Source organism: Jaculus jaculus, chromosome 10, assembly GCF_020740685.1.
Source record: "Jaculus jaculus isolate mJacJac1 chromosome 10, mJacJac1.mat.Y.cur, whole genome shotgun sequence".
NCBI lineage: Eukaryota > Metazoa > Chordata > Mammalia > Rodentia > Dipodidae > Jaculus > Jaculus jaculus.
In genome coordinates this window covers 9,908,444-9,925,235 of record NC_059111.1, presented here as the reverse complement: position 1 = coordinate 9,925,235, position 16,792 = coordinate 9,908,444, and the positions used below count along the sequence as shown (strand labels likewise).

General features: G+C 47.9%; 1 protein-coding gene across 4 annotated transcripts in view; it reads right to left on the bottom strand.

Annotated features, from left to right (window-relative positions):
- The window catches only part of Tln2 (talin 2), a 468,592-nt gene that overhangs the window by 84,465 nt on the left and 367,335 nt on the right, over positions 1–16,792 (bottom strand). For all 4 annotated transcript variants that reach the window (XM_045159990.1, XM_045159987.1, XM_045159989.1 and 1 more), the window contains 5 exons: positions 14,518–14,611; positions 11,535–11,624; positions 8,158–8,280; positions 6,761–6,904; positions 5,949–6,110 (listed from right to left, as the gene is read on the bottom strand). In XM_045159990.1, coding sequence (XP_045015925.1) covers positions 5,949–6,110; positions 6,761–6,904; positions 8,158–8,280; positions 11,535–11,624; positions 14,518–14,611 — 613 coding nt within the window. The remainder of the gene's footprint in view (positions 1–5,948; positions 6,111–6,760; positions 6,905–8,157; positions 8,281–11,534; positions 11,625–14,517; positions 14,612–16,792) is intronic.

Here is a 16,792-nt window from a genome sequence, read left to right as displayed (position 1 = left end):
CAATAGGGAGTCGGGCCTCCCTGGCGGGCAAGTCACATACTGAAATGTGTTCTTGCTGAACTGTGCTTTGAGAGGTGGAAGAATGACATTAGGAGGAAGACTTCTCTCTCTTTGTGGAGTTTTTGGTGGTTAAGGGTTGCTGGGGGGTGGGAGACATTGGCTTTGGTGGTGTACCTACTAGTAAGTTGAATTTTGCTTTTGTAAATAATCCCCTCCATGCTCATGCAGGGAACTCTAATAAATTCAGTGATACACATGCATGCGCGCACACACACACACACACACACATGAGAGAAAGAGAGAGAGAAGAGAGATTAGCTGGGAAGAAAAGGGTCCTGTAGGAGGAGAGGAAAAGAGAAGCAGGCTGTAGATGGCTCCGTGGTTAAGTGCATGAGGGCCTGAACCTGCCCATCTGAATCTCCAGATCCCACATAAACAGCTACGTGTGGCCACGCGCACTGTAACCCTAGTCCCGTAAAGGGGAACAGAGAGCAAGGAGTGACCGGGGACTTGCAAACACCAGTAAGCTTGGGTACCAGAAAGAGACTCTGGTCCTATAAGAACAGGTGGACGAGCGATGGAGTAGGACATCTGATACTGGGAGAAAATCCCTCCATTCCCACCACAAGCAAGTACACAGGGCACTGCAAGGACACATACGTGTGCATACAGCACCCCCCCCACACAAACATACACACACACACACACACACACACACACACAAAGAAATAGAAAGGAGAAAGTAATAGGTGATTTTGAGCCAATACATTATACACATGAATAAAAATTATCAATAAAGGGGGCTGGAGGAATGGCTTAGCAGTTAAGGCATTTGCCTGCAAAGCCAAGGGACCCAGGTTTGAGTCCCTAGACCCACGTTAGCCATATGCACAAGGGGATGCACGCGTGTGGAGTTCCTTTGCAGTGGCTGGAGGCCCTGGCGTGCCCATTCTCTCTTTCTCTATCAAATAAAAAAATAAATAAAATATCTTAAAAATATTTTTTAAATTATCAATAATTTTTTTAATTTAAAAAGCCATCCATCAGAAGGTATCATAGTGCTGAAAAGAAGTGACTGGAGTACTGAGTAATATCTCGATCACACCTTCCAAGGCTCAGGGTCTAATGCAGAAGAGGTGGCAGAAAGAATGTAAGAGCCAAAGGAAGGGTAGGACTCCTTACAACGTGCTCCTCCAGACACAAAATGGCCTGGATCTCCATGACCTCACAGTGCCCGACACTACCTACACAAGACCATCATAAGAGGAGGAAAAGATCATGACATCAAAATAAAAGAGAGACTGATTGAGATGGGGAGGGGATATGATGGAGAATGGAATTTCAAAGGGGAAAAGTGGGGGAGGGAGGTATTACCATGGGATATTTTTTATAATCATGGCAAATGTTCATAAAAATTGAGAAAAAAAAAAGCCATTCATTAAGATCTAAGGTTGCTAAATGCACACATTTTCCCTTCTTCATTTCGAGAAGGGTGTGGCAGCTGGGCTTATGTTTGGGCAGAGCCTTATGGTGCTAGAGAAAAAAACAACAGGAAAATGCAGCTATGATGTGGCTATCTTAAGCATTTGGGGAATTACCAGTTTATGTATTTCACAGGACACCTAATCATTCCTTCAAATAGTTAACCCATTTAGTACACATCAAGTTGCTCCAGTGACATGACTTTTGCTATTTTCTTATTAGGTGAAAACACATCTCACAGGTTTTAAAACCCAGGCACATTTTCACACATTGGGGGCAAAGTGTTCCCTTCTCATTGCTCCCAGTTCCAGGGTGTTCAGTGAGACAGGCCTTGATGTTCCCCGCATTACAATCACCCCACACTCCTGTGTTGCTTCCCAGATCTATCGTTGGGGCCGTCGCCAGGGCTCACTGGCTGCAGTGGTTTGACTTCGCAAGGGGACCGTGAAAAGATGGGATCCTGGCAGAGCCACTTCCTACAGAGACAGATTAGAACCAAAAACCCAGGAGGCTGCAGGAGTGAGGGGAGAGGGGAGGGAGGCTGCAGCAATTTCTATAAATTAACAAGCCTCTCCCCTCTCCACAACTTTGTTTCTCAATGATCAGAAACAGAGGGAAGATAATTATGCAGCATGAAACAATGATGTCAATGCTCTTAACTACACTGCCCTTTCTGCCCTCCCTTTGAGACTTATATTCACGCTTTGTAAACACATCCCAACCTTTTTGTTTTGTTTTGGTTTTGCAGGGTAGGGTCTCACACTAACCCAGGCTGATCTGGAATTCATTATGTAGCCCCTGTGTGGCCTCGAACTCACAGCGATCCTCTTACCTCTGGGATTAAAGGTGAAGGCCACCATGCCCCTCTCAGCCCAGGCTTTTTTTTTTTAAATTTATTTATTTGAGAGCGACAGAGAGAGAGAGAGAGAGAGAGAGAGAGAGAGGAAGAGGCAGACAGCGAGACAGAGAATGGGCGCGCCAGGGCTTCCAGCCACTGCAAACAAACTCCGGACGCGTGCGCCCCCTTGTGCATCTGGCTAACGTGGGTCCTGGGGAATTGAGCCTCGAACCGGGGTCCTTAGGCTTCACAGGCAAGCGCTTAACCGCTAAGCCAACTCTCCAGCCCCAGCCCAGGCATTTTGAAGAGATGCCTTTCCATCCTAAAGAGCCTAACAGCATGCCAGGACTAAGACAGGGGTCCGGGTGGTTCGGTTAGAATTTTCATCCCCAACCCCCATTTGCTGTGAAGTGACTTAACCCCTCTGTGCCCGTTTCCCATGTATAAGATGATGATAAGCATTTTGTGGAGTGAATAAGTAACTTCCACAAAGCTGAAATCCATTTAAACATAGCCCAGCCATGCCAAGCTGAGGGGAGGGGCCCCTGGCCTCTACTCTCCACACGGGCTCTTCACCTCCTCCAGCTCCCCACATGGTAGGAGCTCTTTGAACTTTAAAAAAATAATATTCTTTTTATTAACAACTTCCATGATTGTAAACAATATCCCATGGTAATGCCCTCCCTCCCACTTCCCCCCTTTGAAACTCCATTCTCCATCATATCCCCATCCCCTCCCGCTCCCAATCAGTCTCTCTTTTATTTTGATGTCATGGTCTTTTCCTCCTATTATGAAGGTCTTGTGAAGGTATGAACTTTTTTTTTTTAATTTTTTTAAAAATTTTTATTTATTTGAGAGAGACAGACACAGAGAGAAAGACAGATAGAGGGAGAGAGAGAGAGAATGGGCGCGCCAGGGCTTCCAGCCTCTGCAAACGAACTCCAGACGCGTGCACCCCCTTGTGCAGCTGGCTAACGTGGGACCTGGGGAACCGAGCCTCGAACCGGGGTCCTTAGGCTTCACAGGCAAGCGCTTAACCGCTAAGCCATCTCTCCAGCCCATGAACTATTTTTCTATCCATTTTATGTTTTCTTTTCAGGCCCTTCCACACAGTTCTCAAGCCACATGGCTGTCTTTCCTTGGTCCTCTACTTCCCTAAATAAATATAATAATTGAATGATTAAAAAATATTAGCTTGGGGCTGGAGAGATGGCTTATTGGTTCTATTCCACAGGACCCACATAAGCCACATGCACAATGGGGCGCATGTACCTGGAGTTCATCTACAGTGGCTGGAGGCCCTAGTGTGCCCATTTTCTCTCTCTCTCTCTCAAGTAAATAAATAAAAATAAAATATTTGAAAAAACATTAGCATAAAGGATTTAGTGGGAGGGGGAAGGGCACAAGAAAACATAAGGCTGATGGGGCAAAAATGATCAAAATTCACTATATACATGTATAATTTTTTTTTCAAAAAACCCTAAACTTTATTAGCTGGTAATACCATGAACTATGAGGACAATGGAGATCAGATGCCACCAGGATCCAGGGGTGCCAGGGTACTGGCTTTAATGTATTTATTCATTTCCAACCTAGCTTCTTGCTGCTTTCAAATACCAGGGCTTTTGTTTGCTTTGAAGAGGACCCTTTGTTGAGGCAGCTAAGGACTGCTGCCCGGGGAAACTGTCCTTGCTCTCCCAAGCCAGCTTCCAGCTGCCACAGGCTGGGTGCTTTCTCCTTCGGCTGCTAGGTTCATGCTGTGGCTGACGTCTCCAAGGGAGTACAGGTGCATTTCAGTGAAAAGAAAATGAAGATGTATAATTCATTGTCTTTAAAATACATATATATACATATACATATACATACACATACACACACACATATATAATTTATTTTAGACAGAGAGAGAGAGAAAGATGAAGAGAGAGACTGGGCACGTCAGGGTCTCCATGCACTACAAATGAACTCCAGACGCATGTGCTCCCTTGTGCATCTGGCTTATGTGGGTCCTGGGGAATCAAATCAGGGTCCTTTGCCTTTGCAGCCAAGTGCCTTAGCCACTAAGCCATCTTCTCCAGGTGGAACGCAGTGTCTTAGCCTCGGGAGGGCAGTGGGGAAACCCCATTAACGGCGAGCTGAGCATGACTTCCCCTCACCCCATACAAAGCGCTGGTGGAGGCTGGAGGTGCGGCGCAGCAGTGAAGCATTTGCCTACCAGGCACGAGGCTCGGGGTTTGATCCCCAGCATCGCCAGAAACCAATCAACCATCACTCAGCAGCTGACCATGTCTCTCCAGTGCCTTTCTCTTCAGCATGGCCAGGTTCGCCCGGAATGGGCAGTATGATCTTTTAAAGACTGGGGACAGGGACAGAGGCAGGGTAGACACTGTGCTCTACTTCTGTGGTCTTCTGTCTAGGTTCTGCTTCCCACAGGGTCAGCTGCCTAACAGCTTATCTACCTATGAAGACCACAGGCTGGCGTCTTAGTGCCTTCCTTGCAAGGGAGCCCTTCCTCTCCCTGTCATCAGCTACTTAAGGACACCAATGCAAAGACGAATTTTTAGGGAGATAGAATACTCTTATTTTATTTTGTATGTGAGAGAATGACAGAGAGAGAGAGAGAGAGAGAGAGAGAGAGGGAGAGAACTGGCGTACCAGGGCCTTTAGCCATTGCAACTGAACTCCAGATGCATGTGACCCCTTGTGCATCTGGCTTACATGGGACCTAAAGAGTCAAACACGAGTCCTTAGGCTTTACAGGCAAGCACCTTCACTGCGAAGCCATCTCTCCAGCCCAGAATGCACTATTTTAAAAAGTCAATGCTTCCTTAAAAATTTTCAAACAGGGTTGGGGAGATGGTTTAGAGGTTAAGAACTTGCCTGCTAAGCCAAAGGACCCCAGTTTGATTCCCCAGGACCCAACATAAAGCCAGATGCACAAGGTGGTACAGGCATATGAAGCTCATTTGCAGTGGTTAGAGGCCCTGGCTACCTATTCTCTCTCTCCCTCTCTCAAATAAATTAAAAAATTTTCAAACAGCTATAATCAGAATAGATATAAAATTTTTTTTCAAGGTAGGGTCTTAGGACTCTAGTCCAGGCTGACCTGGAATTCACTATGTAGTCTCAGGGTGGCCTTGAACTCACAGTGATCCTCTTACCTCTGCCTCCCAAGTGCTGGGATTAAAGGCGTGCACCACCACGCCCGGCTTCAAGTGATTTTCTTAATAAAGTGATTTTTCCACATGTTTCCATCTCCCCTCCCTCAACATCCTTCCTTGGTGTGCATGTTTCTAGTCCTCTGCCATCCCACTCTAAACCAGGCCAAGTAAACACGGAGGCTAAGCACTCAGGCTGTCGGCCACCTGTGCCCAGGGCTAGGAGGGGCCGCATGCCCAAGCCCTCTGGCCCAATTTCAGACACTTCGCTCCCAGCTGTACCATGTGGAGTGGGTCCTCACCACCTTGGAAGTTCGTGGAGAAGAAGCCAGTGTCTGAGGGACTCTTCCCAGGGCACCGAAGGCAGCGTTAGGTCTTACGAGACGCGGGTCTTAGGGGGCAGAACCTCAGTCCCACCCCTCAATCGGCTCCACACGGAGCCCTGCGCCGCCTGCGGGGCAGGGACCTACCTTGATGGTTTTCACAAGGTTGGCGGTGCTGTTGGCGACCTCCTTGGCCGACTGGACAAAGTGCCTCTTGGCCACGGGGTTGGCTGTCTTCGATGAGGCGATACGGCAGGCATTGCACAAGGCTGACGTGTGCTTGGCAACGATCGTGGCGGCTGAAAGAACCTACAAGGCATGGAGCTTGGTTGGGGTGTCGGCCGGGGGGGGGGGGGGGACACACCCCTGCATGCTTCAGTGCAGAGGCCTGGCTTCCTGTGCGACTCACATACCCAGATCCTGGGCACTAGCGTGTAGCAGTGGTTACGGCACTTGCCTGCAAAGCCAAAGGACTCAGGTTCGAATCCCCAGGACCCACATTAGCCAGATGCACAAGGTGCACACGCGTCTGGAGTTCATTTGCAGTGGCTGGAGGCCCTGGCGTGCCCATCCTCTCTCTATCTGCTCTGTGCCCTGTCTCACTCTCACATAAATAAGTAAATAAAAAAATTTAAATTGCCTAACAGAATACGACCCAAGGTGTGGAAGATCAAGTTACCCCCATGCTGACCCCTTAGTGCTGAGCATGGAACAAACTATCAACAAGTGTCCCCCAGTCTAAAAGGTCCTGAAACTCCGTCATGAGTGTCCCAGGGGTGTCTTCTAGCACCCTAAGCATCTGTACACATCTGCTTTTCACCAGTCACAACCCTTTCCATGGTGGGCATCTGATAGCTGGCTTGGCAAACTCTGGAAGAATGAGACCCTTTACTCATGTCCCATCCAGAGGATCCCAAGGACTGCCACGTCCCCCACCTCTCCCTCCCTTCCCTTGTTACCTGTGATGGGCTGCTGCCAGGGTCCACCAGGTTCTGGCAGGCCATCTGGATCGCCTGGTTGGCCCTGGCAAACTGGATGGGGTCCACCAGGCCTTGGTGGCCTGCCTGGCTATTTGGATCAGAGATGCCCACTAGGTATGCCGCCTGGAAAAGGAAGAGAGACCATAGTTCATGCTGCAGACACCTGAATGAGCCCATGGAAGAGGATGGTTTACAGTGCACTGGAGCTGGCAAGCTCAGGGGCTTCTTAGAACGAGCTGGTCAAAGTACCCTCATCCTTCTTGCCAATGAGGGTGCAGTGATGGACGACGGGCCTATGCCAGTTTGACATACCAGCGGGAGTTGGCTACAGGCTTTGGGAAACAAAGCCACCTCGCACTTCAGAGACTGTCACCAAGAAGCTCTTCCGTGGAGCACGGGCGTGGGCGGATACAGCCCTCTTTGCTCGTGGAAGCTATCTCTGACCCCGACACCTGGCCTTAGTGTGATGCGAATGTGCGCTTACAGTGGGGAAGGCAGAAAAAAGTGGGTCCAGGCTGGAGCTGGTGGACAAAGCCAAAACCGAAGCATTTCCTATCAAAACGCTTCACGCGTCTTGTTGCTTAGCTCAGTATTTCCAGCAGCAGGAAGCACGGTGACTTAGTGAAAGAGTGCATGGCTCAGAAAAGGACAACTACCAGAGCGTTTGGTCCCCCAAAAGCAAAGAGATTCCCAAAGAAGGTGGTCTCTTCAGGTTCCCTTTGGATACAGTAGGCAAATAAGTTTGTGGGAAGGAAGGTTGATTATAATTCATTTCCCCGAGGTCTGAAAGGGGAAGGATGAGGGTCAGGGATTTTATCCTCCAAGTAGGAGGTGACTGCCTATGATAATCCCCTCAAGCTAAATGCTGGTAGCTTTCAAGTATTGTTACACGTGTTCAATTGTTATCAGAAAGGACACAGACCAGCTGAAGAAGGGCAGGGAACATTCTGTGTCACGTCTCTGTATGATGATGTCTAATTTTTTTTCTCCCTATGATTCGAGAAAGAGCATGGCTAACATTTTTGAAATTCTAAAGGCCTGGGAAATTTTAATTACTCAGTGCTTATTTTCCCCACAAAAAAAAAAAAAAAACAAAAAAAAAACTGTTCACCTAGAACGCTGACCTTACATGTCAAGTTGTTTTCTGCATGCTGACTCTATGGTGTCTGGGGAGTCACTGTCATCCCCCTGCTGCAGCATGGGAGAATTGGCTGGGGGTCTGCTTCAATGCCCCACCAGCCCAGAAACCACTGCCTCTTCCATGGTTATCACAGGGGTGCCTGAAGAAGGAACTGGAAGAGGCAGGCCTCCCCTAAAGACTTGCAACCTGCCGTAGGGCACAGGCTGGAAGAACTGCATGGGGACCAGCCCCTTACCTGGGCCGCAGCCTCAGTCAGCCCACACAGAGCCTTGGATGCAATCCCCACACACTCCCCAAAGGCAGGGAGGTCTCCGTTCTTGGCATTCTGTGAAATCCCTGCCATTGACTCACCCAGAACCTGCAAGATAAACAGCCAGCAATGGGGCATCACTTCAAACCCGGAGAATGCAGGTGACGCTCACATTCAAAGCCACTCAATTTAAAATATCTGTCATCTCCTTCACTTGATCAAGAGAACCATGCCAATTTTTGTTCCATAAAGAGAAATAAATAGGGCTGGAGAGATGGCTCAGCGGTTAGGGCATTTGCCTGCGAAGCCTAAGAATGTATGTTTGACTCTCCAGGTCCCACGTAGCCAGATGCACAGTGATGCCCACATGCGATGTTGCACATGTGCACAGGGCCGCACATGTCTAGAGTTCGTTCACATCAGCTGAAAGGCCCTGGTGCGTACATTCTCTCTCTGCCTCTTTCTCTCTCTCTCAAAAATAAAATAATAGGGATGGATAGATGGCTTAGCGGTTAAGCGCTTGCCTGTGAAGCCTAAGGACCCCGGTTCGAGGCTCGGTTCCCCAGGTCCCACGTTAGCCAGATGCACAAGGGGGCGCACGCGTCTGGAGTTCGTTTGCAGAGGCTGGAAGCCCTGGCGCGCCCATTCTCTCTCTCTATCTGCCTCTTTGTCTCTCTGTCACTTTCAAATAAATGAAAATAAACAAAAAATTTTAAAAAAATTAAAAAAAAAATAAAACAATAAGGATGAATAGATGGCTTAGCTGTTAAGAGCTTGCCTGTAAAGTCTAAGGACCCTGGTTCAAGGCTCAATTCGCCAGGACCCACATTAGCCATATGCACAAGGGGGCGCACGCGTCTGGAATTCATTTGCAGTGGCTGGAGGCCCTGGCACGCCCATTCTCTCTCTCTGCCTTTCTCTCTGTGTCTGTCGCTCTCAAATAAATAAATAAAAAATGAACAAAAAAGTTAAAAAAAAATAATAGCTGGGTGTGGTGGCACATACCTTTAATCCCAGCACTTGGGAGGCAGGGGTAGGAGGATCACCAAGAATTCGAGTCCACCCTGAGACTACATAGTGAATTCCAGGTCAGCCTGAGCTACAGTGAGACCCTACCTCAAAACACCAAAAAGGAGAAATAAATAATAAAAATATGAATTTTCCATTCAAATGTTACTGTATGTCAAGAAGATTCAGTCAGTATACACAGATGATACATCTAGAATGGCATAGTCAGAACTATTAGTTCCAAGTATATATAATCCCACCCGGGGGATGGAGAGGTGGCTCAGCAATTAAGGTAGTCTGCAAAGCCTAAGGACCAGGCTTTAATTCCCCAGTACCCACATAAAGCCAGATGCACAGGTGGTGCATGTATCTGGAGTCTGCAGTGGCTAGAGGCCCTGGCATGCCCATTCTCTCTGTTTGCCCTTCTTTCTTAAATATATAAATAAATAAAAATATTCTTAAAAATCAAGCCTAATGAGTTGTACTTGAAGTCCTAGCCATCAAGTAGAAGAATCACTCCTTCTGGTATGTTATTTATGTGTTGGCAGTAAGATCTACACAGCACTTTATGGGAACTGTTCCCTAAATACTACAAGACTTACTTATTTTGAAAACTGCTGGCGTTTTCTTTCTTTGGCCTTCAGCTGCGAAGGTTGTTCATACCTAAAGTCCAACCAGGGGAGGTCAAAGGCCCTCCTTATGGGCCACACGTGTCACATGACCAGAGGCAGGGTATCTACTCAAATCCTGCTGCCCTATCTATTGCGGGTCTCCTCACGGACCAAGAGGAAAGGTCATGCTTTTCAAGGTCACCAATGAGGAGACAGAAGGATGTTCACTCTTAGGGGAGACTACAGCATGGCTAAGTCTCAGACCTGATATGGCTGTTCCTTGTGACAACAGCTAATTTGGACAGGGAAATGAAGTTAGTTCTTCAAATTTCTCACCTGTTCAAAATGACCTCGTTTTCAGGAAGACTTGTAAAACAAAGATGCAAAGAAGCTACTCTAGTAATTTTCTTTCTTTCTTTTTTTTTTTTTTTTTGAGACAGTTTCATGTAGTCCAGTCTGGGCTTAAAGTTCCTGTGGAGTTGAGGATGGCCTTGAACTTCTAGTCCTCCTGCCTCCGCCTCCCCTGGTGCTGGATTACAGGTGTGCGCGATCCCAGTCAGGTCAGATGGTGCTGCGGGCTGACCCCAGGGCTCTGTGCACGCAGGCGAGGCTCTAGCAACGGAACTACGGCCCCTGGCTGAGAGCCTTGTCCAGGACGGCTTTCCTCCCTCCACCCTGGCTCTGCATTCCTCTTTAGGAAGGCGTCCTTCTCTGCATCTGGGCGTGGAAATCGCCTTCCCCTTCCCCTTAGACAACTGGTGAGTCTAGAAAAGTTGCTGCGTGGAGGAAATTCTTATCTCAGCCCAACACAAACTGAGCCCTCCTGACATCACCGACGCACATGCTTCCCCACCGCAGAAGTGACATGAGCCAACATGTTCTGGTGTTCTAGGTACAAGGCCAGATGGTGACGGCGTGACACGCGTGCCATTGTCGCCTTCTAACTTTGAGGAATTCACAAGAGATACTGACAGAACTACCACAAACCAGTGTTCTCCATGTTTCCCCACCCCTCATTTTTGCTCTCCTGAGGAATCTCCTTAGATTTTCCCCCAAATTACCACCTCTATCGAATTCCATACTAAGGGATAAGAGTTTGCTGAGTATCGTAAAGATAGATAGGGGCAGGTCTATAAGCCCCCTTATTTTTTCAATACTGCTCTGATCCACCCCCACAAAAAAACCATTAATATTTACCCCCCTTGATAATGTGTGCCCTGGCTAGATGGCATACAAAGCAAACAAAATCGATCACTGAATGACTCTGCACAGCGATTCAGCCTCTGGTGTAAAACACACATGAGCCATGAGTACATTCACAGTAAGAGCCATTGGTGATACGGCAGGAGCAGCGGTTCCCAAAGCTGGGCTCCTGCCGCAGGGGAAATACTCATCAAGGCTCAGTGGTTAAAGGTACTTGCTTGGGAAGCCTGTCTGCCCTGGTTTGAATCTCCAGTACCCACATACAGCCAGATGCACAAAGTGTCCCATGTGTCTGGAGTTCATTTGCAAGAGGTCTTGGTTTGCCCATTCTCTCTTTCTCCCCCTCTTCTCTCTCCTTTACCAAAAAAAAAAAAAAAAAAAAAAGCCCATCAAAGCCGTGGTGGCGGGTTCTGAAGTTAGTGTTTAACAAATGCTCTGTGGTGCTCTGTAGCATCACCCAGCAGCCAGGGAGGCACAGGCAAAGTTCTCAACTTTCCCCCGCCAAGGAGAGCATCCGGGTTACAGCGCCGACAGGCTTACCTTGGAATTTTCCATCACACTCTCGATGCAGTCAAAGTAAGAGAGGTCACTCACAGGTTCATTAGGGTTGTCCAACATCCCCTTGACGGTCTACAAGGGAGGACACAATCGACACGGTGAGCCAGAGGCACTGAGGGGAAAGTCACCGCAAAGGACGAGACCCGGGCTCATCACTGCTTTTTCATTCAGATTCTTAGAAGGAACTCAGAGCAGGGCATCAAGACGGGTTCCCTGCCAACAACACGGTGCTGATGGGGCCTTGGGTTAGCTTTGCCAAGGAGGGCTTCTAAAGTCCTTCTAAGTTTAAAACAAAAAGCAAACTAGGACGCCAGCATGTGATCTGTGGGAAGAAGACTTCTAGGGCTTTCTTCGAGGTTTTCAAAAGAAATTTGGAAGCTGATGCAAGACAACACATTCATGGTCAAACAACAGTTTCTGTGATCGTTACCTCTAAATACCCGTTCACTCACTTCTTCATGACTCAAAAGGACCCTCTGCTGCAAAGCCCAAGGACCCATGTTCTACTCTCCAGACCCCGTGTAAGCCAGACGCACAAGGCGACGCATGCGCAGGTTCTGCACGTGTGCACAAGGCGGTGCACGCACCTGGAGTTCAATTACAGTGGCTGGGGGCGATGGTGTGCCAATTTTCTCTCTCTTTTTCTGTCTCTCTTATTAAAAAAAAAAAAAAAAAAGACCCCAGTATATCTTAATGGAGAGTCATGAGAGCTGGAAACTTCCAAAAGCTGCCCACTGGGCAGGTTTTTTGTGTCTGCTCTCAGTTATGGCCCCATGAGGGAAAAGGATAAGGGCTGCTGCTCTGTCTCCAGAGTGGACAAGCATTCTTGGTGCAGTGATCTTGGATCAGCACTCGTGAGGGGCTCCTCCAGCGGCCAGGAGCCTGGGAGAGCTCCATTCAACCCGCTCACCAATGTCAAGCTGTGTACTAGCACCCAGCAGCCTGTGGGCAGAGGGAATGAGATGGGGGCACACTCAAGTTCTAAAGGGAGGACGGGGTGGGGATGAGGGTGGGTGTGGGGGGGGGTCATGGGAATGGCCCAACCGATCAGTTACAGATAGAGGACAAGGGGGTGAGTGCAAAGACTGAGCTCATTCCATGGAAGACCCTCCTCTCCTTGGATCATCGGGACCATCTGAGAACCAGCAACTGTGAGAGAGTCATAGTCTTGGCAGTCAAGGCTGCCTTTGCAAGCACAGGGTTCCTCGGGCCAACAGAGATCATTGGATCAACAGCCACACGTCATAAGGTGTTTGCAGAAGTGAGCAGAGCAGAACAGGATTGAGCCCGTGTAAGATGCATCCCCAAAACTGATGGTTAACCCCACAATGCATGACCCATATACCCCAATAAGGAGGGTCCCTGTGGAAGGGAGGGATAGGGAGGAGGCTAAAAATGGTACCAACTTGACTATATTCACTAAGTACAAAAATTTTTTTAAAAAAGGTACATCAAAGGTACTCTTATTTTAAAAAAAAAAAAAGGGCTGTAGAGATGGCTTAGCGGTTAAGCGCTTGCCTGTGAAGCCTAAGGACCCTGGTTCGAGGCTCGGTTCCCCAGGTCCCACGTTAGCCAGATGCACAAGGGGGCGCACGTGTCTGGAGTTCGTTTAGAGGCTGGAAGCCCTGGCGCGCCCATTCTCTCTCTCTCCCTCTATCTGTCTTTCTCTCTGTGTCTGTCGCTCTCAAATAAATAAATAAAAATTAAAAAAAAATTGAAAAAAAAAAGACGCATTCCCCAAGTATTTTCTAATGCTTCGGTCCTGCCCTCCCTAATGTCCTGCTCTCAACTTTTAGCTATGCCCAACAGTCTGCTACACCAGTGTCCAAATACTTTAGGAGCTGCCAGGGATATTCCCACCAAGCCAGACCAACTCCTCATGTGTAGAGCACTGGGCACAGCCCCCCTGTGCCTACTGAGAGAACCACTGGGGCTGTTCAGTAGGATCTGCGTTGATGAGGGTTATTTAAACACAAGTAAGCACATTGGCTTTATTTACCTGCTTGTGTTCTGAGAATGTGCAGACTTTAAGAAATTTTTTTATTTACTTATTTATTTGCAAGGAGAGACAGACAGACAGAGAATGGGCACACCAGGGATTCCAGCCACTGCAAACAAACTCCAGATGCATGCGGCCCCTTGTGCATCTGGCTTATGTGTATACTGGGGAATTGAACCTGGGTCGTTTGGCTTCATAGGCAAGTGCCTTAGCTGTTAAGTCAGCTCTCTAGCCCAAGAATGTGCAGGGTTTTTTTTTTTGTTGTTGTTTGTTTGTTTTTCGAGGTAGAGTCTCACTCTAGCCCAGGCTGACCTGGAATTCACTATGGAGTCTCAGGGTGGCCTCGAACTCACAGCGATCCTCCTACCTCTGCCTCCCGAGTGCTGGGATTAAAGGCGTGCGCCACCATGCCTGGCCAGATTTTTAAATATAGGTATATACGAGCATAAATGTAAGTCCAAAGGCGCCCAGAAATGTGCTTGGAACCACCAGCAGACCCTAGTCCCCTTGGTGGTACCAAGGACTGGTCCTTGTGGCTTGCCGCAGCGTGCCCTACACATGGCAGACTCGCAGGCACAGGAAAATAGTTTTCATGGAAAAGCACACCAACTGTAAGCCACGTACTCCTCTCCCCACTGTCCCAGAGACATCTTGCCAATACGTGTCGTGGGCCAACTATTCATTTGCAGCCTGCATTCAATGCCACAAGCCTCTTCCTGACTGAGATAAACAAAACTGACAAAACAAATGTGACCCCAGTAGAAAAAGGGGGACGGTCTGGGGGTAGTCCCACCAAACATGCTATTTCAGCAGCTCCTGCCTGCACGGACTGGACCTTTGGCTCAACAGCCACCTGGGAGAGACAGAAAGCCGGGACTGAGGAGAGAGGAGGAGCCGCTCAGGGGAGGAAGACGGCCATGGACGTGTGCTCAGGAGCTCACCCACGCCGCCCGCCCAGGCACCCACCTCGAGCTCCCGCAGGGCGTTGTCACACTCCTTCTGCCCGGGGGCCTGCTGAGTGCACAAGGTGATGAGCTGGTTGATGCTTTCGGTCACAGCCCTGCGATGGAAGCAGAAAAAGCGGTGTGTTTGGGCTGGAGAGATGGCTTAGTGGTTAAGGCATTTGCCTATGAAGCCAAAGGACTCAGGTTCGATCCCCCACGATCCACATAAGCCAGATGCTCAAGATGGCGCATGTGTCTGGAGTTTGTTTGCAGTGGCTACAGGCCCTGGTCTGCCCACTCTCTCTCTGTCTGTCTTTCTTTTTTTCTCTCTCTCTCTGCTTGCAAATAAATATTTTTTAAAAAAATAAGTGGTGTATTTGATGGATTTTTATAGATCTTAGCAACTGCCCCGACAATGCCTGGCAGGTTCTCGAGGAATATACATTAGTCATTACTTAGGCTAGGATTCCCACAAGAACACTCACACTAGCTCTACACAAATCAAAGTGAACCAGGTCCAGGGAAGATAAAATGAGACACCCGAGCTGGGGAGATAGCTTAGTTGGAAAAATGCTTGTCATGTGTGGTAGTTTGAATAGATGGCCCCCAATATATTCAGTGTTTTGTTAGTTTGTAGTTTGCATCTGCAGCCACCTGGCTGGAGATCTTAAGGTGTGGTGGTGGGCTTGAGATTTCAATCTAAAGACATGCAAAGTGTGCCTAGCTGGAGTTCCTGACGTGTGCAGTGTTGTGTGGCTTTTGGCTTTTAGGCTTGTGCTTCTCTATGTTTGGTCCTGTGAAAGCAGGCCAGCTTCTTCTGCCATTATGGAACTTCCCCTGGATCTGTAAGCTTCACTAAATCCCTTCCTCCATAACTGTGCCTGGTCTGGAAGTTCATCGCAGTGAACCTGAAGCTGTCTGCTACAGAAGTTGGTACCAGGAGTGGGGTGAGATGAACCTGACCATGTGGATTTTGGTTGGAGGAACAGGCATGGACTTGGGGCTTTCTACTGAAGATGCCTTCTGGAGGGGATAAGCCAAGTATTATGGACTATTCTTATGAGAGTTTGAGAATGCTAATTGTATAGTATTGAACTTTGAGGCTTAGCTTATGAGCTTTCTAAGGGGAAGGAAAGACTGCAGAGGATTTTGTTGGAACTGAGCAACTGGCATAAGGGGTGGCTGCATCCTGCTGCGCAGGCCCAGAGAGTTTAATCAAGATTAAAATTGTAATGGACTGATGTGCTTGGCTAAAGATAAATGGACCGAGAAATTTAAGATTTTTGAGCTGGAAAACCTGAAGCTGTCCACTACATCATGTAAGCACAAGGACCTGAGTTCTGATCCCTGGAACCCATGTAAAAATCTGGATGTGGAGGCATGCACCTGTCATCTCCATGCTGCGAAGGTAGAGACAAGTGGATCGCTGAGGCTAGCTGGTCTCATGATGTCAGTGAGCTCGGTTAAGTGAGAGGTCTCAAGAAAAGACACGAGGAGACCAACTGAAGAAGACACCCGACATTAACTGCTGGTTTTCACATGCATGCACGTGCACCTGTGTGCATATGAGCATCCATAAACATATGAACATGCACACAATATGAACGCCACACGCATATGAAAAGACATAAACACATGTGCACACCACATTCTCCAAACATGGCTGTCTGGATAGCCTTTGCATATCTTCAACATTTTCTTTTCTATTTTTTTTCTGAGGTAGGGCTTCGCTCTAGCCCAGGCTGACTTAGAATTCATTAGGTAGTCTCAGGGTGGCCTTGAACTCATGGTGATCCTCCTACCTCTGCCTCCCAGGTGCTGGGGTTAAAAGCATTTGCCACCATCCCTGGCTACCTTGAACATTTTTAAATACAACAAACTGATAGTAAAAATGTATGTATCATTTAATACTCTTTATAATGAAGGCCGAGGAATGACTAGTTCCTACTACCCCCATATTTCTTCTTCAAAATAATGATTTTTATTTGTTGACATCAAAAGGGAAAATTAGAACCCCTGGTATGATTTTACATGTATTTTTGCTTCTAGAATTAAAAAAAAAAAAAACGAGAAGGGACACACTGAGGCCTTCAGCCTCTGTAAACAAACTCTAGATGCATGTGTCACCTGTTTATCTGGGTGCTGGGGAATCCAACCTGCGTCATTAGGTTTTGCAGGCAAGTGCCTTAATAGCTGATCCATCTCTTCAGCCTTGTTTTTAAAATATAGCAAGCTGCCATATGTCCTTCTATGGAGATAGGATTCCACCCTTCCAGAGTAGTCCCTTAACTTATCCT